At 41.6% G+C, this 22832-nt stretch overlaps 1 protein-coding gene across 3 annotated transcripts in view; it reads left to right on the forward strand.

The window, feature by feature from the left end:
• Window positions 1–22832, forward strand: part of gria3b (glutamate receptor, ionotropic, AMPA 3b) — a 76659-nt gene that overhangs the window by 49953 nt on the left and 3874 nt on the right. Inside the window, exons 6-15 of one of the 3 annotated variants that reach the window (XR_010165158.1) lie at window positions 140–301; window positions 1012–1179; window positions 1588–1692; window positions 3654–3761; window positions 5537–5743; window positions 8109–8482; window positions 9427–9625; window positions 17307–17554; window positions 18332–18446; window positions 21276–21390. Coding sequence is in view for 2 of the 3 variants with exons in the window: in XM_063876471.1 (XP_063732541.1) it covers window positions 140–301; window positions 1012–1179; window positions 1588–1692; window positions 3654–3761; window positions 5537–5743; window positions 8109–8482; window positions 9427–9625; window positions 17307–17554; window positions 18332–18446 (1686 nt within the window). In the remaining variant the exon portion in view is untranslated. The remainder of the gene's footprint in view (window positions 1–139; window positions 302–1011; window positions 1180–1587; window positions 1693–3653; window positions 3762–5536; window positions 5744–8108; window positions 8483–9426; window positions 9626–17306; window positions 17555–18331; window positions 18447–21275; window positions 21391–22832) is intronic. The other 2 variants (XM_063876471.1, XM_063876472.1) reach the window with 2 other exon arrangements.

Here is a 22832-nt window from a genome sequence, read left to right on the forward strand (position 1 = left end):
GAAAAACATTTGCCTCGGTGTAATGGTAAACACATGTCGCTCTTTTATAGCTGCTAACATGTTGTGGTGCTTTCCACCAGCTTTTATTTAAAAAAAACATGTGACATGAATCCTCTTCTCTCCTTTTATGTCCTCTCAGGGATTTACTAATGTGAGCTTGGACAAAGTCTTCGCCGGTGGAGCCAACATTTCTGGGTTTCAGATCGTCAACCCTGAGAACCCGATAGTGCAGCAGTTTATGCAACGCTGGGAGCGGCTAGATGAAAGAGAATTCCCAGAAGCCCGAAACACTCCTCTGAAGGTACTTTGCTTGCAAGGCCTTTCATTTTGCATGCAGAATACACCGATCAGCCCTTCTGAAGTTCTCTCTATCGGTTCCTCTCATCCTCTGTTTGCCTTTGTCATGCAGCCAGTCCTCCCACCCCTTGCTTCCTCCTCTTTTCTTTGCTTTGCATCCCTCCAAGCAATCAATATATTGATAGGCGGTGCAAGGCAAGGTTATACTGCAGCTTCAATTTACATCTAATTAAACAATGATCAAGGAAGAAATGGATTTTGAATGGCATTTAATTAGATTTGGTCATGGTGCTGTGGTCAACAAACAAGTGGCTCAACCCTCAGTGGTGAAAAGGTCAGGTGAAGTTTGAGGGGAAGTGCGTGGGAGATAAAATCACATATTAGTGCTCTGTTCACTTCTCAACTCTCCACTAAAGTTTTGAAAGAGGTGCTGACCATCTGACAAGTCTTGGTTTTTCTAATTAAATCTGTCTAATGAAGCTTTTTGGCATAAGCAAGGCGTCAGAGTTTGACCTGGAGGCACTGACTGCATGGGCTGAAGTCAACACATAGACTGCACCAAATTACACTGGGACTCCTTTTACTAAAAAATACTTATCCAGACCTTGAAGGTTATATAGAAACTACAAAAATGGTAATCTTATCTCATCTGCTGCCTCTCACCATGCGCTCCTGTCTGACAGTGTGCACTGCTCTCTTTTTGATTTTGTTCAGTATACTTCAGCTCTGACCCATGATGCCATCCTGGTGATAGCAGAGGCCTTCAGGTACCTGCGGCGCCAACGTGTGGACGTGTCTCGTCGTGGCAGCGCTGGAGACTGCCTAGCCAATCCTGCCGTACCTTGGAGCCAAGGCATCGACATCGAGAGAGCTCTTAAAACGGTAGGGGGTGGCGGGAGAAGAGAAACAGAGAGAAAAGAGAGGAAGAGTGGCATGCTGATAACTAAAGAAGAGGCTAGAAGAAGTGAAACAGAGATAGGGAGCGAGAATGTGATAAAGATGGAAAGTGACAGAGAGAAGGGAAGAGAGCGCAGAGCTGTTCTCCTCCCTCCGCCTGCAGATATCTCTGCATAGAGCTCACTCAAATCCAGGCTCTCATTACCATAAAACTACATATTTTATTAAAGCGTATCCAGTTCATCATTTGATTAACAGACTGCGCACACTCCTGTAGCTCCATGGACACAGGCATCTTAATACCAGCTATATATGCAAAGTGATGGCTATTACACATTCCCCTGTGACTGTCTGTGTGTCTCTGTCTGTGTGTCTGTTTGTCCCTTGTGGCAGGTTCAAGTGAATGGTATGACTGGGAACATCCAGTTTGACAACTACGGCCGCAGGACCAACTTCACCATAGACGTTTATGAGATGAAAACAGGTGGGCCGAGGAAGGTAAGTCGAATCAGTGACCTCTATCAACTCCCATCCATCAACTGTCAGATCCAGACACGATCACAAGTCCTTTTAGCATACACAGTTGACAGCTTGCTCACGTCAAGGGTTATCATCATGACTTGTGTAATTTGGCCATCATGTAGTTTGAAATGTTCCGCTAGATAACAAAGCTCAGTGAATGTTGGCCAGGGATACTAAAACTTTTCCCTGAACTATTCTGAGGGAACTGATTGTGTGAAAGTAGAAAAATTGAAACAAGCCAATACCTCCGTTTATTACACTGAGGACTTTTGCAGTCATGTGGGAGCAGCAGGACTGACAGGACAGTGCAGAGTAATGCTAATTGCCTTTCTCTACCGCTGTAAGGTAGCAGCACTGATGAGGCATCGCAAGCCACACAAATCACACACAGCCTGCGATCGCGTGACTCAAACTGCCCTACCAGAGGAGTGATTTAAGACTATTTCCCTGCCATGTGATATCGCAGATATGATTTTTGGTCTTCTCCTGACAGTAATTACCATTCAGATAACCAATTACTATAAAGGGGACCCAAGAATCCCTTCTGGCTCCTCTTCAAAATGGTAATTCCCAGCGGTACGTTCATATCATAACCGGAACCATATGATGACCTCTGGTTTTATTTCGTAACCTAGAGTTCCAGGCGACATCTGGAAATTTCTCGTTAGCTGGATAAGTGTGGGCTCAGTCTGATATGACGTGTGGTTACGCTGCCTGCCTCCTAGGCCTCTTAAGCCTACACTTCAGTTAGCATCGCACAGCCAAACATGGATGAAGAAGAGAGAGAGACGGTAGGAGAAAACAGGTCAGGGGGAGAGAGTGAGGGAAGATGAGACAAGTGGGGCAGCAGTTTGTCAGGACCTCAAGCCCTAGTCACCCCTTTGACAGTTTAAGGATGAAGGTTCTTAGCTGTGGCTGTCAGCAGTGATGTATGGCCTGATATCTGTCCCAGCTGCTCAGGCTGAGATCAGGACTTTGCCTCCGGAGTAGCACTCCGTGACACGGCTCCACCGCAGCTTCGTCCCCCGAGCATAACTTCACAAATATCACTGTCGGACAAGAGCGGCGGTATAAACATTTAAAAGCTTTCTCTGGTCTGGCAAGTGCACTAACCAAAGACATAACTGTAAGCAACATTTGTAAAGTTGAAGTTTGCTGCTTTCTAGCGCCTCCACTTGGTGTTTAAAAAGTCTGCACTGCCGTACACCTGTCTGGCCCAAACATTTAAAAGATCAGAGGAAAAAAAAATGTGCACCAGATGTGACGGGGGAGAACTTTGCCGGCAACAGTTAGACTATTGGCAGCAACATATGCAACACGTTTCATCGTGAGCCAGAGCAGCCATTATTTCAGATGGGCAAACAAACACTTGACATTGGTTTGACTTAAGCATCTGTACAGCAGAATACAGAAAAACTGCAGAGGCAGGACCGTGCAAAAGAAACTGTGCAGCCACTGGAATATTGTGCTTAATTATTAAACGTGTATGCAGTTCACAGGCCTTAATATCAATTATTTACCATAAAACCTGCGAAACTGAAGGTGGGGGGGGGGCTTGAAGCTGTCTGCCGTATGCTCATGCAGATAATTTCATGCACATTTAGCTGTTTGAACTGATGGAGATCATAAAAACCAATAGTAGATTCTCATAATATCTTTGATCGTGAAACAACTGCATGTTGAATGTAGAAATATCAATTGCTTTTTCCATGCTGACATTCCTTGGTCATTATGCCATTTAAGCATTCTGTTCATTTGATGCTATTTTGGTCATACTTTGGGGCAAAGGGAGCAGGCCTGGGAAATGCAATGTTTTTTTTAATGAGCCCTGCATCATAGCAGTTCCCTGTAAGATTTTGAAATATTGCTACTATGTACTCATTTACATACCGTGCGTGTGTATGAATGCTTCACTAACCGCTGTTTTTTCTTTGCAGATTGGGTACTGGAACGAGTACGCACGATTTGTAAATATTATGGAATCGCCGGTCTCCTCCGGCAACTCCTCAGTGGAAAACCGAACGATTGTGGTCACTACTATTATGGTACACTTTCCACGCAGTTTTAAATGTTTCACGTATTCTGCCACTCAAGGTCATGGTGTTGATTCCAATGAGTGATACATTCTGTCCTGGGCGGGTAGAACCACATCTTTTTTGTGTTGCTTTCCATCCACTCACTACATGTTGAAACAGTCGGTCCGTAACGGGGGAGTGTTTCAACTGTATCCGTGTGGGTGTCAAAGCATTTTGATTTTCCATACTTCAGTGGCCTGTCGTAGCAGTGACATCACAATAATGGTATAAATGATAATGGTTGACTCCATCAATTACAAAAAGCATACAAACGCATACGTAAGTAGACCTGTCTGTCCTCATCAAGTAAATGTTCAATGACACCTGGGATAGACTGGCCGAAGAATGACTAGAGGATGATACTGCAATGGTTTCTCAAGCCGGGCAAAGCAAAATAAACAGTATTGGAAGAGGGATACGCAGGTTTGGTATTTCTCCTTGTAATCGCCTCTCCAATCTATTTTGTATTGCTCCTACACGTGTTCTGTGTTGAAGTATAACTTCCTGTCAGTGATTTAGAAGTGGGATATTCCCAGATCAAAGCCAGATAACGAAACAGAATATCTTAGATTTATCTTATTTATTTCCAACTGTATTTATTTGACTAAATGTTCCAGGTTAATTGGATAGCTTTATCTACAAATTAATTTAGTGACTATATAATGGCAACATAATCACCTGAAGCAGTAACTCAATTGCTGCAAACAAACCTTTTAAGATGATAAAGAAAGGATGTTCAGAAAGCTATAATAAGCTGTGATAGTTATGCAGAGTTAGATCATCTGTATTCCAATGTGTTACTCCGTAGCGAGAGGAAACATTTAACAACTGTTTGTGAAAAATACCGTCAGGAGGTAAACATGTGTTAACTCGAGGGGGAACGCTCAATGGATCCAAGGTGAGGGGATACGTTCAGCACAGAACAAACAAACCATTGCTCTTCTACTTGCACTCTAATTGTTTGTGGCTGTAATGACAATGCCTGCTCTCCTGAGCAGTCCTTTTGTTTGATAATGACAATGTGCTCAGTAAGAGAAAAGATGAGCTGCACCAGCATTTTGAAAAGGAGAGGAAATCTAGCACGCTCCTGCTCTCCTGATGTAATTATTTTTTTATGGAGTATTTATTTTTGCATTTTTTTTGGATAGCAAAGAACAGCTCTTTATTATTTTTTTGAGGAATGATCAGCCTTTAACTTCGCATTGGTGCTTGAATATGTTGAGATACTATGGGCACTCTGATCCCTCTCCTGTCACTGGCATTTACTTATGAAACCCATCCCCATTCCCATCCCCACCCACCTCTTAGCTGACCCACACCTTGCCTACCAGTGCCTCCCAGCCCTATACAAACTCATTTTGGCCTTCTGTATTCTCCTACACTAAATAAATAAACTCCCCTCCGTTAACCCTCCTTTATTATGCCACAGAGTTGCACCCTTGGGCTCCAAAATGGGTTGGGTGCATTGGGCTTGGTGTCTGCCGGCTGCCACGACTTGATGAAAGCAGTGTGACCACAACATCACACTGCGGTTATCAGAGTATAGTTGTGCATTTGCGGGGCATCATCTGTAGATGCATGACTGCATGGATGTGGTTATAGCAGCTTATGATATATTCAATCTGTGTGTGCGTGCGTGTGCGGGTGTGAGTGCAAGTATGAGGGCATGTATGCATATTTCTGTATAAATGACGTGTGTGCCAGGGCATTGGAGTGAATAAACCAGCGTGTGTTTGAATCAACAGGAAGCTCCTTATGTGATGTACAAGAAAAATTATATGCATCTGGATGGGAATGACAGATATGAAGGCTACTGCGTCGATTTAGCATCTGAGATTGCCAAACATGTTGGAATTAAGTACAAACTGTCTATAGTAATGGATGGGAAGTATGGAGCCCGAGACCCCGAGACCAAGACGTGGAACGGGATGGTTGGCGAACTGGTCTATGGGGTGAGTACTGGGAGCCTCGGTTTTCGCTGATTACATGACAGTTTGCAAGGAACTTCAACATGAGAGGAGATCTCATTTTTCTGTCTTAAGGTCATCACCAACTCGTTGTGAACTTGTCAGCTCTTGCCCAGTTCAAAAGTCTAATGCTGTATCTCAAGAAGCTCAGCTGTGAGTGAATTTGTCAAATGCAGCCTCTAGCATTGGGGAGTTGGTGATCATCTTGAGACGGAGAAAATGAAATCATTTCTCAGTGCTGTTCATTGCTATTAATCCCTCTTGCTTAGCATAGAAAGTACACTCTTTCACAGTCACATACAGAGGTAGGTACATGAAAACAGAGTCCATATGGCAAACACACTGTAATCACTTTGATGAATGAAAGATTGTATGCCTTTGAAGTGATTGTGTAATTATGTTCGATGTTTGATGTGTATGATGAATATGCCACATTATAAATTCACAGCTGAGAAAATCTGCTGCAGAATCAACATCTAAATGGTGGTTTGCGGTTTGAAACAACAAGCTCCATATGTGTTTTGCTCCATTAAGGTTGCACCTCTCACATTAGGGAAGGGTCACACCGTGTTTTACATTTGACAGACGAGCGCTCGGGCTCTCGCAACACCTCAGGCATTCCAAAATTACCCCTGAAACCCCCCCCATTTTCTCGCCTTTTTCTGAGGCCACAGTAGTTGAACAGGTGCCAGATACAAAATGCATGAGGGTTAGGCTTCCTCATCTGTTCAATTTCCCAACTATCAGCCAGAGAGATTGCTTGGTTTGATGTGCTTTCGCCACCAAATTATCTTTCGAATGGGAAAAGTCCACTCCCTGCAGATGGAGAGTGAAAAAAATATCCCACTTACATCGCTGTCAAGTTTTTCAAGGCCTGTAATTTTTAAGCAGGTGGGCCGCGACTAATAGTTTTGTACATTTTGACCTTTTGACCAGTAAATTAATTTGATTTCAGTTGTCTTTTAAAGGTTAGGCCCGGGGCTACTCTTTATTGCTTTGCTGCCTCAACATTGATTGAGTGCTGCTTACGCCTGCACGAGGATTAAATGGTTATAGCCCCTTCACAATGCTGTGTTGGCAGCTTAAAGAAAACAGCCGTGTTTATTGGCCCTATTTGTATTGCTCCTAGTTTGACCTTGTACGAAACATTTGCTGCCTTGTGGTGCTTCAATCCAATGTTTTCTCAGTTTCTACATAAAAAGCCAACATGGCCCAATACAAAGAATTGTCCTCCTTTGAAGAGGAGCAGTTATTTAATTAATCACACACACGCACTGGCTGCAGTAACACTGTCTAATGTGATTAATTATTTTCTCCTGCTTTTACAAAGAAACCCATTGTGATTTCTTAAAAGGCAGCACCACTTCCCTGGATGTGTTTTGATAACATAATGTGATTGAAGCCACCGAGCAAAGGAGGAAGATAAAGAGAAACAGCTTGGAAAAAAATAAAGCCAGAACAACCCATGTTTGGGAAACCCAGCCTACTGAATGGCATGTGATGAAGAGTACACTGCCAGGGCTTGCAGGGTTTTTTGTATACAGAAATCCTTTATTGCTTATATTCCTCAGTTTGAATAATAAGTTATTCCACTTATTCTTTAGACATCAGATAGCTCACTACTTATTAAGTATTCCATTTTAATTTGGATCATTCAATTATTGAAATGGTGATTCTCGTCGCATCATGTAGCAGGAAATTGCTTGTTTTATAGCACAATTGAAAAGTTTCCCTCCTTCAGTATGTCCTTGGGTCCTGAGTAAGGAAGCATTCGGTCAAACATGACTCAAACACCCATCTGCCTCGGTAGATTTGTTTCAAGCTGTCTCTCTGAAAATCTTGCAGGACGTTGGTGATCTTTTGTGGCAAAATGTCACTAAGGACCCGGATTAATTTTAAACATTTGAATCTCAGATGTATTAGCTAATACCCCAGGAAGGAACATTGTGCAAATGCCACTTTGTTTTCTTGTGTATGTGCATGCAGCCGTGTGTGTGTGTGTGTGTGTGTGTGTGTGTGTGTGTGTGTGTGTGTGTGTGTGTGTGTGTGTGTGTGTGTGTGTGTGTGTGTGTGTGTGTGTGTGTGTGTGTATGTGTATGTGTATGTGTATGTGTATGTGTATGTGTATGTGTGTGTGTGTGTGTGTGTGTGTGTGTGTGTGTGTGTGTGTGTTTTCTTCCAGACTCTCTTGAAGCGTCACAGCTATAGTGGCTTATTTCTTGTAATCATGTGATAACAGTATTTTTGTTTTCTTTCTCCAGCTCAAGATATTCACACTACATCATTTATATTGTCCCGTTTCTTTATGCAGGCCTTGACTAATGCTTACTGTGCATGTCCCTGTTTCCAGAGAGCAGATATAGCTGTTGCACCTCTCACCATTACTCTGGTTCGAGAGGAGGTGATAGACTTTTCCAAGCCCTTTATGAGCTTGGGGATCTCCATTATGATAAAGAAGCCCCAAAAGTCCAAGCCTGGCGTGTTCTCCTTCCTGGACCCGCTGGCCTATGAGATCTGGATGTGTATAGTGTTTGCCTATATTGGGGTGAGCGTGGTCCTGTTCCTGGTCAGTCGGTTCAGTCCTTATGAGTGGAACCTCGATGAACAGGATGAGACCAAAGACCCCCAGACGCCCCCAGATCCGCCAAATGACTTTGGTATCTTCAACTCCCTCTGGTTCTCTCTGGGCGCCTTCATGCAGCAGGGCTGTGACATCTCCCCCAGGTGGGTACGATTCGATACACACAAGGACAGCAGAGAGCAGTTAGCTGTGGGCTTTACTCGAGTTTAGTACGGTACAATTGAATCCATTTCCATGTTTCCATGAAGGATCCCACTACTCTTTATTTTGAATCATAGATTTGATGTTTGAATATGAGTATATTTGTTTTCCTGAAGAAAATAGGCTGTAAACTGTATATCACAACCACTTGGCACCAGGACTGCATATCCTAAGTCGATGTTTGAGAATTTCAAATCAAGAAGGATTGAAGAAATGCTTATAGAATTGTATTTATTGATAAAGGCTTTCTTACTATTCGTTCTACAAGCATGTCAGTGCATTCAGTAGTTTGAATGAGATTCATTCATTTTTGCGAGGTAAAATTAAAAAATGTGTTAACATTAAAAAGTAAAATTTAAAAATAAAGTACTGTAGTTCGTAAACCAAAGTAAACATTTAACTGATCATCTTTAATTGGATAAGGAGTAATATTTAACAAAGAGTATCTAAAGTCTCAATTATGTTCTTTTCCTGTCATTTACCCTTAAAGCGTCCATTATTTGAAGCTAAACTGATTTCACATTTATTGCAGCTAATAAATATACAACTGAATTTGTCAGTTTATAAGCTGCCATTGTCATTATCAAAATGGTTTCATCGATACTGTCTTAAGGCTATGAAACTGAACTTTGAACCTGTTTTATTTTTTTTCCACAGCCAATCAAATACTTTAGTTATTTTAGCAAGGGTCTGCTACTTTTCCTGACAAAGTGCTGCTTTTAGAGTGCTGACGCATGCATGGGGTTTATTTTCAAGTAAATTCTGATTACCGCTGCAATTAGGTACATTAAACACAAACTGTTAGCATCTTAGCAGGTTGATGAGCGCCACATGTCACCGTGTAATTACATTCTGTCTTTCTTTGCCATCAACCTCCCTCTCGCAGATCTCTGTCTGGCCGCATCGTCGGCGGTGTGTGGTGGTTCTTCACCCTCATCATCATCTCCTCCTACACAGCCAACCTGGCTGCCTTCTTGACAGTGGAGAGAATGGTCTCTCCTATAGAAAGTGCTGAAGATTTAGCTAAGCAGACAGAGATAGCATATGGCACTCTGGACTCAGGCTCCACAAAGGAGTTTTTTAGGGTGAGTACTAGCATGCACACACACACACACACACACACACACACACACACATACACACATACACACACACACACACACACACACACACACACACACACACACACACACACACACACACACACACACACACACACACACACACACACACACACACACACCAACTCACTACACAGACAGTGTTTCTGAAAGTCTGCCTAAATGTATTTGGACAATTTTGCAGCACTTTTGACCCGCACAAGATTGCCCCAAATGAGGCATGTTGATAGAGAGGCAGTTCTTGAACTCTTTTGACATGACTGTTAAATTTATGCGGCACAACTGCAGTGTGCAACCTTGAGGCACTGGGCCTGTGAGCAGAAAGTGTGATAACAACGTGGAAGACTCTGAGGTGATAAAAACAGGAGGCTAATCAAAGCATCCACATCAGGCTCAAACTCAGAGGGGTCAGCTCATGAAATATAATTAGCGAGCTGGCCATGGCTGGCAAATTGGACCTGATGAAGAAGAGCCCTGTAGGTCAAACAGAGCCGTCTGAAAGACGGTTCAGATGGAATAAGCAATATGTCCGCCGGCATTAGGGACCGGCCTAGCAATTAAGTCATAAATTAAGTAAAATCTGAAGCGAAAGTACATAGGCCTCCGAAAGGCAACCACATGCTCGCTATGCAGGAGTTAGGCGCATGCATATCTTGAAGGGAATCAACATTCTGGTGTGAAATCCGTAGATGATTTAGCCTGTGGCGTGTCAGCATTGGCCGTCCAATCCTTTGCTTTTGCAGAACAATCAGTTAAAAAAAAATTATGAAACAGCACTCTGCCTGTGATGACAAAAGGCAATATGACAGTCTTTTATCCTGTACTCCCTCATTACTCATCAGCAGGAGAGAGAAAAAATCATATGTTTCACAGCTGCAGCTGCTGGCAGAAAGAGCAATTCATTTGTATTACCCCTGGGTTGAATTGCTCGGACAACGAAATGCAAAATCAAATCCATGTTTTTCTCACAAAAAAGGACACGCTAATGTCAACAGAGTTTGATATTTAAAGGGTTTGAGTCTGAGGAGTTGGTTGTAAAATGATGCGAAGGTAATATATCTTGGGAAACATGGCACATGACACGTGTGACAGCAGCACTCTATTCTCCATACAGCACTCTACAAAGGCTGTCATAACTCTTCCCTTCATCCGACATGCGCAGGTGTATATGAAGGATATGTCTTTGCATCACATACATGATAGATGCCAATTACAGATCAGGTTTCAAGCTTGACAATGGGTCCACCATGGGTCTGATGGTATAAAAATCTGAGTGATGGTCAGAGTCGCAGTTTTCCCATGTTCTGTAAAAATAATGTCCTAGTTACATCCCCCATCTCTTCAAATAGCAAATGACATGTGTGGACTGATACTCCAAGGGACTTTTAATTAAAGCTGTAGAAGGCTGACACGCAAAAAAAAAACCCCACTGATTAATAAGAGTTAAAGTTCTATTTCAGATCTGTTTTTCAGGGAAATACATTCAGGCTTAATTAGACCCATACGGCATCAGCCAGCTGGAAATTTCAAATCAAGTCCAATGTTTCAAACGAGACATATGTCATCATCTCTGAACCCCCCCTCCAGGCGTTAACTTTTGATGATTTCACCTGGTTTAGTTCCCAAAAACTGCTTGACAAGTAGCACAAACACAGTAATGTAGGAACAAAGATGCAGTAACATGAAAATAGCGCGTAATAATGACCAATTAATATGTTTTTCAAATCAGGTAATTTATCTCTCTGTGTTCTGCGGTAATTCCTCCAAGACTGTGCTTGTAGCTCCTAAGAAATTGACAGATTGGACATAGGGCTCATTGCCTCAGTGTCATCACTCACAGCATTTGGTGGAGAAGAAGCGGAGGAATTTTCAAAGGAAAGGTGTTCGAGCAGAGCCCCTAGAAAGCCCCTAATTCTGCCGATCACAACCAAGTAGGACAGCTGGCCTGGGAGCCCGTTGACGTGCCCAGTGGAAGCCTGAAGCGCTCTAGGCGCTTGGCAGTGTGGCTCTACTTGCTTGGCTCCTCTTCCCCAGACTGCCCTTCTTGTTTGGGCTCCAGCTTCTCCTGTCTCCAGCCTTTACCTTAAAACAATGTGGCATAGCTTCAAGCTTTGTGGTGCTCTTCCTCAACATAGCAGCTGTCATGCGCCATTGCACCACTGTGCATTGTTTCACCATTATGATTCCTGTCAAGGATCTTTTCATACAGTCAGTTGGATATTTGTGTTTTGGTGGATGATTAGAAGATGATGAGTTGTACCAGCGAGGACATGTGTATCCTCTTGATGAGGTTTGTTGCCATCAAAAGGCTTACATTCCGAATTGTACGTTGAAGGAGAAGCTGGGTTGTAATAATGGCTGCGATGATAAAATGGGCTGATGTGGCTATTTAATTACGTGTAAAGACCGGGGTGAGACCATCAAAGACAACCACACCGCTGTCCCATCATGCACCTAATTTAACAGCGTAACAATGAAAGAAGGATAATTGTGCTGAGAAATGGGACCACAGCATTGTTTTCTGTTCCCCTCAAAAGATTATACATCACCTAAAGCCTCAACAGCAAACATCATGCATCTTACTGATCTGCAGGTGTGGGGGGGGGGGATGGGAAACAACTGCTTGAGTGCAGTCACCAATGCATTTTACTAAGCATGAAAATCAATTTCACGTCTCAGCTATCTTGGCACAGACACTATAGCTTCTGCTTGGTTCCACAGTGTTTAATAAGTTGCTTTTTTATGCACAGCAGACCTGCATTAGGTCAGAGTTGCATGAAGAGTCGCTGGCAGGGAGAAGGTTGCCCTGCAATCATATGCAGCCCATTGTAGCAGAATTCCCGAGGTCTTGTCACACTGTGTTTGGATACAGTTCTGAGTGTAGGGGAGGCTCCTATAAAGATTAGAGACTGTTTGCATAAAAGAAAACGCTGACACAAGTGATGATAGAGTAGTGCGAGATCGGCGTAACCTCTGAGGGATTGTGCCGTCCTCAGATGAGCAGCAACAGCAGGCACTAGGGGAGCTTTTGGAGTCCAGCAACAAGCATCAAAGGCGAGCAATTGGTATTCAGGGTGTAGTGTGTGGCACTTCAATGACAAAGTACACCACCAGAGCCTCAACTTTCATTTCTGCGTGCTTGAGATACAGGTAGTCCTGGCATACAGGATATTGGGGGGAAGTGGTGATGTCCACAAACAGAATGGAAGTAAAGTAGAGGGAAATGTAGTGGTGGGTGTTCGGAGATGGAATTTAGATACGTAAGCGGTGGAGCGTTTTTCGGATCAACCGTTATGAAAGCAGCCTGCGACGCCAAAGGAAGAATAAAAAGCAGGCTGCAGTTCGAAGGGTAGTGGACAGAGGTCTGGAGATGCTGCATAACTGAGAATCAATACAGATTAAGAGCTCATTTAGAATGGAGAGGGCAATTGCTTTGACTTTGGTTTTTAATCACTTGTCCCTTTTCAGACATGTAATGACATTTTTAGGGGGGGATTTCAATCTCATCTGTAGATTTACTAATGATCTATGAAAAAACACTAACACGCAAATCTCTCTCTTTTTTGCCAGTTTTGCCTCTGTCTTTCTGTGAATCATTGAAAACTTTCAAAGACTTACATTTTTCTGGCCAGTGAGCTTTTTATCTCTAGACTGCGACAAGATAACCACAGGGCAGTCTGTTTGTGTAAGGGACAAATAACTGCATCCTCTAAGGCAGTGGAAGGCCTATATTGACTTGTTGGCCAAATCTGGTCTTCCAACAAAAGTGTTTGGGGTGAAAATCCAAACATTTTACTGTACTGTTTAGAAAACAATTTAAAAACAGAGCTCACAAATCTCTATAAACTTAACCTTGTTGAAATAATTGATGAATAATATTATCCATTTATTTTTATTCAGGGAACTTAGTATTACAGCACTGTTTTTATTCCCCGGGTTTAGCAGATTTGCATCTTACAATAACAGCAAACAACTTCTGTTTATTGTATGCCAGACAAGACAAGTAAATCCCACAGACCTTTAGCATATGAGTCATTTATTATTTAAGTGCTGAAGTCCTGGTCTCCCCTTAATACCTAATCCTCAAACTGTTGTTTAAATGGTTTCTCAAAGTGACATTTTCAACTTCTCCGGACAGCATACAGTCAAATTAGCTGCTAGATGATCATCATAGTGAAGCATTTGCAATATTATAATAGGAAAAATGTTTGCAAATGTTACTCCTGTTTGAAAGGTATGTACATCGTTGCTATAAATGTACATAATATGCACTCTATAGATAGTTCTGCTGCCCCCTAGTGGCCAACAAATCAATTGGGTTTTTAAAAAATATATAAGAGGAAAAACTGAAGGCCTGCCTCCAACACTTAACTAAATATGAAACTATAGTGATATCCTGATAAATAAATAAAAAAGCAAGAAATAACTTTCCAATGCTTTTATGTAATTGCAGACAACTGCTCTAAGTAAACCTTCATTTGTATGTGCATGCATTAGTCCGCCTGCCTGAGTGCCTGTGCCTTCATATAGGCAGGGGATTTGGACATGGTGATTCAAAAGACTTCTGCCCAGTAGAATAATAAGCACCCACCAGTTTTCCTCTGGCTTCCCTCTAACCTTGTCTCGCTAAAGGCAAGTCATGCTCTCTCTGCTGCTTGTCTAAGGACACCAGGCTGGAATAACAGACATGAGTTTGTCTTTATGACTATTGCAAGACAGCAGGAGGCTCAGCTTCAGACAGATTTCAGGAGGTATGCCTACACAGATGATATAACTGTGTCTCCTAGGTAGGAGGATTGGCTAAGATCCACTATTAAGGTACTTTATTATTAGCAGATCAACATAGTGATTGCTTCAGTATCATTTAAAGACATTTAAAGGAGGAAGATAAGGCTGTTTGCAAGTTACCCAGCATACATTTTTGTTTCGTTTCACGTCAATCAAATTCGACCACTCCCCATTAATTGCCTGAAAGCCCATTTAGAATACAGCAGGTTGTTCTAACAGGCCATTATATGGTGTGAAGGAGAGCCACATGTGTAAAGCTGTATTTATGGCAGTCTATAATTGCTTAACAAATTGTCTGTTTATTGATTGATGGACTTTTGCAGTCATTATTCCTTAATTAAATTGTAAATGACTACCGTGTGAATGAATGCATTTAAAGGGAAATGGGAGTAGACTTTCTATGCATTATGTTTATGTTTGTCCTGTGTGTTACCCTGATTATTCATGTGTGTGTGCTAGCAGTTAATAATCAAATATCTCTCTTTTCTCTGCTCGGGTATCTCACTGTATATTGTTTTGTCTTTTTCTCTCTCTATTAGAATCTGTGTTAAGCCTCTCACTGGTGGTGACTTTAGTTGCAGACAAATCTGCCTATTTAGGTTTTGGTCGCACTTGGTCCCCGCGCTGATATTGATGAATTGACTTCATAAAGCACTGAGGCAGCACACTCTGTCGTCAGTAATCAATGCCCAGATCCATTCTTTTCTCTCCATTTGAGGAGGCGTCGGGAGCTTTCCCACTGCCGAGCAGATGAGCCCCGGGTCTTTGGGGAAATTGTCCTCTAAACCAGTGTCCTTTCCATGATGTCTGACACATGCAAATTGCACACATTTAACAAGATTGTCAACAAAAGCATCAGATCCAACTGTGACTGCCCCACCTATCCGTTGCATTAAACTAGATCGGCAAGCACCCCAACTTGAAGGCTCTTTCATCCGAGCAGAGGACATTCATCATGCAGACTTTTTAATTTGTGTTATGTTGCTGTCTCATCTCATCGTCACCCTTGGCCTGATGCTCTGTGACAGATGCCTGCAAACAAATCATATATGATTACATAAAGCCAGTAAAGCACTTTAGTTAGGTCAAGGTTAATGCTTTTGTTTATTAATAGAAATGCATTAGAGATGGATATGCTCTTGTTAAGGGGGCTTTTACCAATTGAGGACAGTGATGGGTCTGTGTACTGATCAGTGTGTTTGGATAGTATCCATGTGTAGTGATGTAGCTGCAGTTATCTTCAACATTTAATAATACATTTCCACAACACATAATCTTCACTGTTATTTTAGCATTGACTGAATGAAATGATGTGTTGGTTATAACTGACCATTGCTGACATCATTGATTAACCTGTGGATTATATTTTCAATCAAGCAAATCTTTAAAGTGTCAGACACAGTTAGAAATGACCATTACAATCTTGACATTTTCAAGCTGCATGTTTTGTACAAGAAACAGTCCAATAATTTAACAGAAACATTTGAGAGGGCATCACCCACATTTTCCCTCTTTAGCTATGGTAGCTTAAAATGCCTGTAACTTTACTAAAAACATCCATTATCATGTGAAATGTGTATTTGGACAAGTAATTTAACCCTGTAAAACTAATGTCCTTCTAAGACGAGGAAAATGATACAAATGAACTGCTTGAAAAACATCAGCATGTAAACATTGGTCTTTTGAGCATATTAGCATGCTAATGTAAGCATTAAGTTCCATCATCGCTGTGCCCCACAGTCAATCAACTAATGAATTCATTGACCTATCATTTACTGTGTTTACAAAACTGGGGACTTGTGGCCTTGTCAGGTTTAACATACTGGAGGGGAGTATCTCCAGGAGACCCTGGTATATCGTCAGTTTGTCCATATTACATACACAAAGCCTTTATTTGACAGTAGATCTTTTGATTCAGCCATTCCCTAAAATCCATCCAACCCTTCGTCTTTCTCTAGCCTTAGTAAAAAGAGGTATATTTTTAATGTGGGATCAAGTCCGAGGAACACACTGTGCCACTCGGGAACTGGCTCATCTCTGCTTGGACCAGGATCTGTTCAAAGTGTGAAATGCCTATGCCAAAATAAATCCAGCGGCATTGAATAATTTAATTGATTCTTATTATAGATAGCGCTCAACTCCCACAGATTTTACAGGCTCGCTAAGCTGACCCCAGGCGCTGGAGAAAGGCTCATCTGTGTCACTTTGTGATGGGTTGCCTTGTGCCTGTGTAACACTTTCTTGTTCACTTTGCTTACTTCTTATTGGTTGCCTCTGAGTCACAGTTGAAATGTTACATTAAGGATGGTGTTTTTGAAATAAATGACTGTAATAAGTTCTACAAGTTAAATTAAGGCTATACACCAAGGCTCAAATTCACCAAGAGACTTTTGCTAGTTTCCATATAAATCATCATTATCCACACTCTGCTGACACAAAAGCTTAATTATTGAAGATATTTCTGCATAACCAAGTGCAGAAATCCCAGTTTTTCTACTAAAACCCAATTTGCATGACATTATGTACAATACAGGTGATGTGTGGTCCTCATTTACTCGGTGAATGTGAGCCTCAAGCTGCAACATAATATTTGAAGAGCACGTTTATGCTGATGAAGAATAATGGATTTTGTACATTTTTGTACTTCATGATCTCGTACAAGTCCATGAGCTATATTTTTTACAGAAGTATTTAAAGATATCACACTGCCATTTTTTCCAAGATGTCTATAAATACTTCAAAATGCCAGTTTAAAGAAAGGGATCATTAAGCACAAAAATCCTAAAAAGTCCATTATATGCATATTCATTTGGAGGATTTTACTGAACTACTTTTCTCTTTTTTCTTCCCTGCACAGCGATCCAAAATAGCAGTGTATGAGAAGATGTGGTCATACATGAAATCTGCTGAACCCTCAGTGTTTGTTAAGACCACACCCGATGGCGTAGCCCGGGTACGAAAGTCAAAAGGCAAATTCGCCTTTCTCCTTGAGTCCACCATGAACGAGTACATCGAGCAGCGGAAGCCCTGCGACACCATGAAAGTGGGCGGCAACCTCGACTCGAAAGGATACGGTGTGGCGACGCCCAAAGGCTCAACATTAAGGTGGGTGGAATAATATAACAATATCCTCCCTGTTGTTATAGTATTCCACCTACCCTGATGTCCCCCTTGTTTTCATTCTCTTGTTGTTTTTTCATGGACACAGAGGTAACGGTAGTATGCTTTTTAATGCACTTGGATACAAAGGTTTAATGATAAGAAATGTATTTTTTTATATATTTCATAGATGTGATAAGAGTTGCTAATTTATAGTTGAAGAATTAAATCCATATGATAAGACTAAAGCTAACAGTCATTTCACATGTATGTCTCTCTTACTGTTGCTTTTCTCTCTCCTTCGATCTCTCCTTCTGTCCTGCGTGCTGTCCTACCTGACTGTTGTGTTGTCACTTTTAATTTAACAGTTCAATGGTTTTTCAATTTAGCCTTTAAAAGCTGCGCTGTCACTTGTGACGAATGTTAATTGCATGATGTTTGTTGTTGTTACTTTTCTTCTCAATGACAAGTGTCCCCATCCCGCACACTTCAGTTCTAAACTACGTAACCCTTCATGCCACCTTTTCCAAGATTTAACACTGTCTTTACCTTAATAATGAGCCTTTCTTATCTCTCCATATTCCTTCAATTCTTAAACAATTTGTCCTTTCCTAGACCATTCTGATTACAGATTCTGTGCATAAGCCCCTGCTTTTACATTGGTAGTCTCACTACCATTACCTATAATTATTATTATCATGATGCTTAGTACAATTATTACTTTGCATTAGATTTCTCACGGACCTGTGCATTTTCTTACAAGTTATGTTTTATCGTTTCAAGAAATGCTGTTAACCTGGCAGTTTTAAAACTGAATGAGCAAGGCCTCTTGGACAAATTGAAAAACAAATGGTGGTACGACAAGGGAGAGTGCGGCAGCGGGGGAGGTGACTCCAAGGTCAGCCTCGATGTCACCACAATCGGGTACCATAGTGCAGAGTAATCGGCAAGGCTTTTACGACAACCCAACCATTACCAAAGCAAATGTTCCCCCCAGCCAACCTACTGCTGCCCGCGGCACATAACCAAATTTGCTCATCCTCTGACCGGCACTTTAACATCTCAGATCAAACTAAGGAGCATTTGTTTAGCAGACAGAAAAAGAAATGTGTTGTTATCGGACAGTTATATCCATAGAATACAAATGATGGAGTTTGCTTTGAAGGAAATCCTCAAAAAAAGGGAGACTATCAGGTGAACGTGGTTGCCCTGCAGTTGTGAAAGGTGAGCTTTATTTTTTCAGCCTTCCACATGTTCAGGGCAGATCACTTAGTGGCAGATTTAATGACTTGTCTAGGTAGGTTTGACAGTTTGAGGACCAGTTGAAGTCACACGCATGCAACTCAAGAAGAGGCCTCTTAGTTTGCTAGTGATAGAATATCTGACATTGAAAAAGGCAGAACCGTCCAGTCTTCCCTCCTGAAGGTGAAGTTGGCTAATCCTCCGAAATACATAGCTTCGCAGTACTTCAACCGCACAGCTGCTTCACACCCATGACACTGGCCCAGGACCCATGAGCTTTAAAGCCATCGAGATAAATTCTTCTTAAAACCTCAAAATGGCTGCTCAGCTGAGGCTAACAGGGAAGCAAGGGGAACAGCGGCGTCTTGAGGGGAATAAGCATTGCAGGCAAACGTGAGAATTCTAATTATACAAAAAGACCTATGGTTTCTTTTTAATGAGTCATCTGATGAACCGTCTTTGGTTTGCTTCCACTGAATGCAGTTCCTACCCCACTCAGTAATAACCCAGCTGTGACCCTTTTGACCATCAGATCCCTCCCTTCTCTTCTGTGGTTAAATGATAAATGATTTTTCTCCTTTGTGGTTTCTAATGGAGCAAATTTTGAAACCCCATTCCACCATGACAACTTAATATAATGTTGTTAAGATTACGTGCCATGAAGGATTGTGCTATTTTCACTAAATTACATATACAGCAGTAGCATTATATACAATACAATCCAGGTCAATTTAGTGACAAATGATGCTGTCAGCACAAATGTGATGATATAGATCAGGTAATTGGTTAGATTACAGACAAGCAGCAAAGTCCCGTGGACTGCAGATTGTGTCATTACACTCTTAATATCATTTGTCATGGATTGGCCGAGAGCACAATGCACAGTTAAGCTGCAGCCGGTCAATTCTGAAAGAGCATCACCACAAGAGGCTGCATGAGGCATGGGTCAAATAATGTCTTAGTGAATGCCTGTGGTTTATTTCTGAAAAGGATTTTTTATGTCACCTTTTTCAATGTTTGCGTTGCTAACATTGCTATGTTCTGTAGTCACTGAGCTGAGGAGGCCTCCCTGTGCTACTGATGCTCAGGAGCCATTTGAAAGCATCTGTCTCTTGTTCCCTCATCGGTGATTTATCATGCACAGGTATGTACAGTCTGTTTCCTGGCTTGTTTTGGCTCCTCAGGACTCAGCGGAAAGGCCCGATTGGGTGGAATAAAGCGGCCTGGAGCGCTTTGCTCCAAACGGTGCATTGCTTCGCCCTGTCCCGCTCACAGCTCTGTGTTTCTACAGACATCCGGAGATGCACATAATCAGCCACACAGCTGCAAGCACACACGGTTACCACTGCTCTCTCCTGCCCTCAGGCACATCACAGTGCAGCCTAGATTGAGTTTCAGACACAGAGCATGTTACGGGGTAATTGCATTGTTAATCAATGTCTCTCCGAGCCAAGACAATGGTCTGGTCCTCACAGTACGTTCCTGCAGATTGGCTATTAGGGATATACAGTAGTGTTATCTTCTCCCAGTGCATTATGCATTGCATGTGTCCCCTTTAGGGACATTGTTCCAGAGGAGAACAGGTTACTCTTTTATTGATGCGCTATTTTTCTTAGCTTCTTTTTTCCCAATTTTACACAGAGGGATTGACCTAAACCACAAATGATCCACTGTTATATTACCACTACAAAATATTTATCCAGCTTTTTTCCCCTAGTGTAATCCAGTTCAATGAACATTATGATAATGTATGAGTACACCGAGTAGTTTGACGTCCTATAAATATCAAACGGCAAAAAACAGCTGTGTCAGACATCAGATTATGCAGCTACAGGCAAATATGAGAGGAATTATTCCACTGATACTTCTGAGCTTAGTCCTGCAGCTCTGTGCAGTTTGGTTGGGACACACTCATCTGACACTAATCTGGAGTAATTGGGAGATACATTTTTCTTAGCGATGTGACGGGATAGAACACGTAAGAATGAATTAAGCTTTTACTTTTGGGCATAGCTGCTTGAATGTGAAATTGGCTGTAATACCTGCAGAAGTGATTGTTGTCATGCTGGTGACAGGAGGATTTAGCTGATATTGTGGAAGGAGAGAAGTAGGTGTGTCATTTTTTCTGTTTGTTAAACCAAGCTCCTGTTTGACTGATCTTGTAAAAGCCGTTCAGAAATCCCCTGTGATTTGTTTCCTGCCCCCAACAATGTACCCCGATACTGGTATTCATAGACTTGCAGATTGTACTTGCAGTACCTGCTCGTCGCCCTGGTAACAGCGTCTGCCGATTACTCAAAGCGATATGGGCAGGTCCTGGCTTTAGCATAGGGGTTATAAAGGTAATAGTTAGAATGCCTGCTCTCTGTGATGTTGAACAGCCAGGATCCCTGCTTTATCGCTTTGTAAAGTATGTAGTAGTTTAAAAGTTGAATAACATAAAATAACATAATATAATGTTATTTATGTTATTTCCCACGTGAAGAACTCCTGTAAACCTTGCAGTATTGAAACTCAGTGAACAAGGCATCTTAGACAAGCTGAAAAACAAATGGTGGTACGATAAGGGTGAATGTGGAACCAAGGACTCTGGAAGTAAGGTCAGTCGCTGCAGGTCTTTTGTACTGATTCCAAATTGCATTTTGACGTACTGTTCATATGCAAGACAAGACTTCTCTGACATCTATAGTGTACATTTTGTTTATTTGCTACACATACTCTTTTCTTTTTTTATATATATTTCAGTTTTTCTGCCACAAACTGTAACACAGTTCCCACGTGGCTTCAACACAAGGCCCTGCTTTCCCAAATCCATATTTTCTCTTGTTTTGCCATAGAAATTAGAATTTATTTTAAGCCACATATAAAACGTAGAAACTCTTTTTTAGTGGAAACTGTAATGATAATAATGTGGGGAAAGTGCCTTTCAGAAACACTATTTCAATTGAATCACAGCAGTTAATCGTTGTTGATAAATGCTATTTTTGCTCATTTTCACTCTTGACATTCATGATATTTGACCATTATGCTGCTGTTCCTATTTACCAAACTGTTAATGAAAATTTGATTTATTTGTGTTGTTACTAGTTTGCATCGAGATGTGTCTATTAGATTCCTTTGCCTCCTGTGGTGTGATGAACAAGCAAAGCCTCTTGTTGTGATGAGTTACTGAAATTCAACTTCTCTCGGCGGCGAGAGCACCGTAGGGTGTCCTCTAATTCTTGTGGCTGCTCGTAGTTGAAGGCAGAGGCTGTGTTTGCACATTATAAGAGGTTTTGGGAATGTAATAAACCCAGGATTTAACCCTCTGAGATACAGTTAAACCCTCAGATTATAGGTCAGGGATGCGGTACGATACCTCAACACTCATAGGGTTAAACTGCAAATAGTAAAACTCTGATGAACAAATTTTTTATGAATATGTTTGGTAGGTAAGCAGCAGCAAAATGGTTTGATCTTTAGTGTTTTCGTTTTTTTAAACTTAAATGGATCTATCATTCATCTATTATGAATTTGACTGTACTGTATGACAATGTTGCCATGAGAGTTATACGTACATGTCGCCAAGAGAATTAAAAAAAAGATAGGGATTTTCAGAGCTGTCGACCTATGCGATACTGACCACCTTCCTTACATGGTCAAGAGCAGAAGCCATTTTATTTTCATGTAGTGTAGGGAAGGCAAAGCTCTACATTCACCAGCAGATAGCGCATTCAGAGTTGGCTTCTTTCTCCTCAGTGGAGAATGGTTTGACTATGGCAGTCGGAAGTTTCTCTGCAACTTTGGGACAGCCATAGGAGAATCAGTTCAGTCAAAACTATTCTAGCCTTAGCACCTCATTACTTCTTCAATTTTTTTGGTTGCTTGTAGCTGTTAGTGTCCATAATCTGCCATATGTAACCCCAGAAAGACAGAGTATGATGATGTTGTACCAGAGCAGTTTAAGCCAAGGCTATGTGAGGCTAAGTTTAAAAGATACAGGCTGTATTTTCTCTGCTGCCCATGCCCCACTGCAAATCTCTTAACTGTGTTATCCACTTTC

This window comes from Eleginops maclovinus, chromosome 23 (assembly GCF_036324505.1).
Source record: "Eleginops maclovinus isolate JMC-PN-2008 ecotype Puerto Natales chromosome 23, JC_Emac_rtc_rv5, whole genome shotgun sequence".
NCBI classification, from domain to species: domain Eukaryota; kingdom Metazoa; phylum Chordata; class Actinopteri; order Perciformes; family Eleginopidae; genus Eleginops; species Eleginops maclovinus.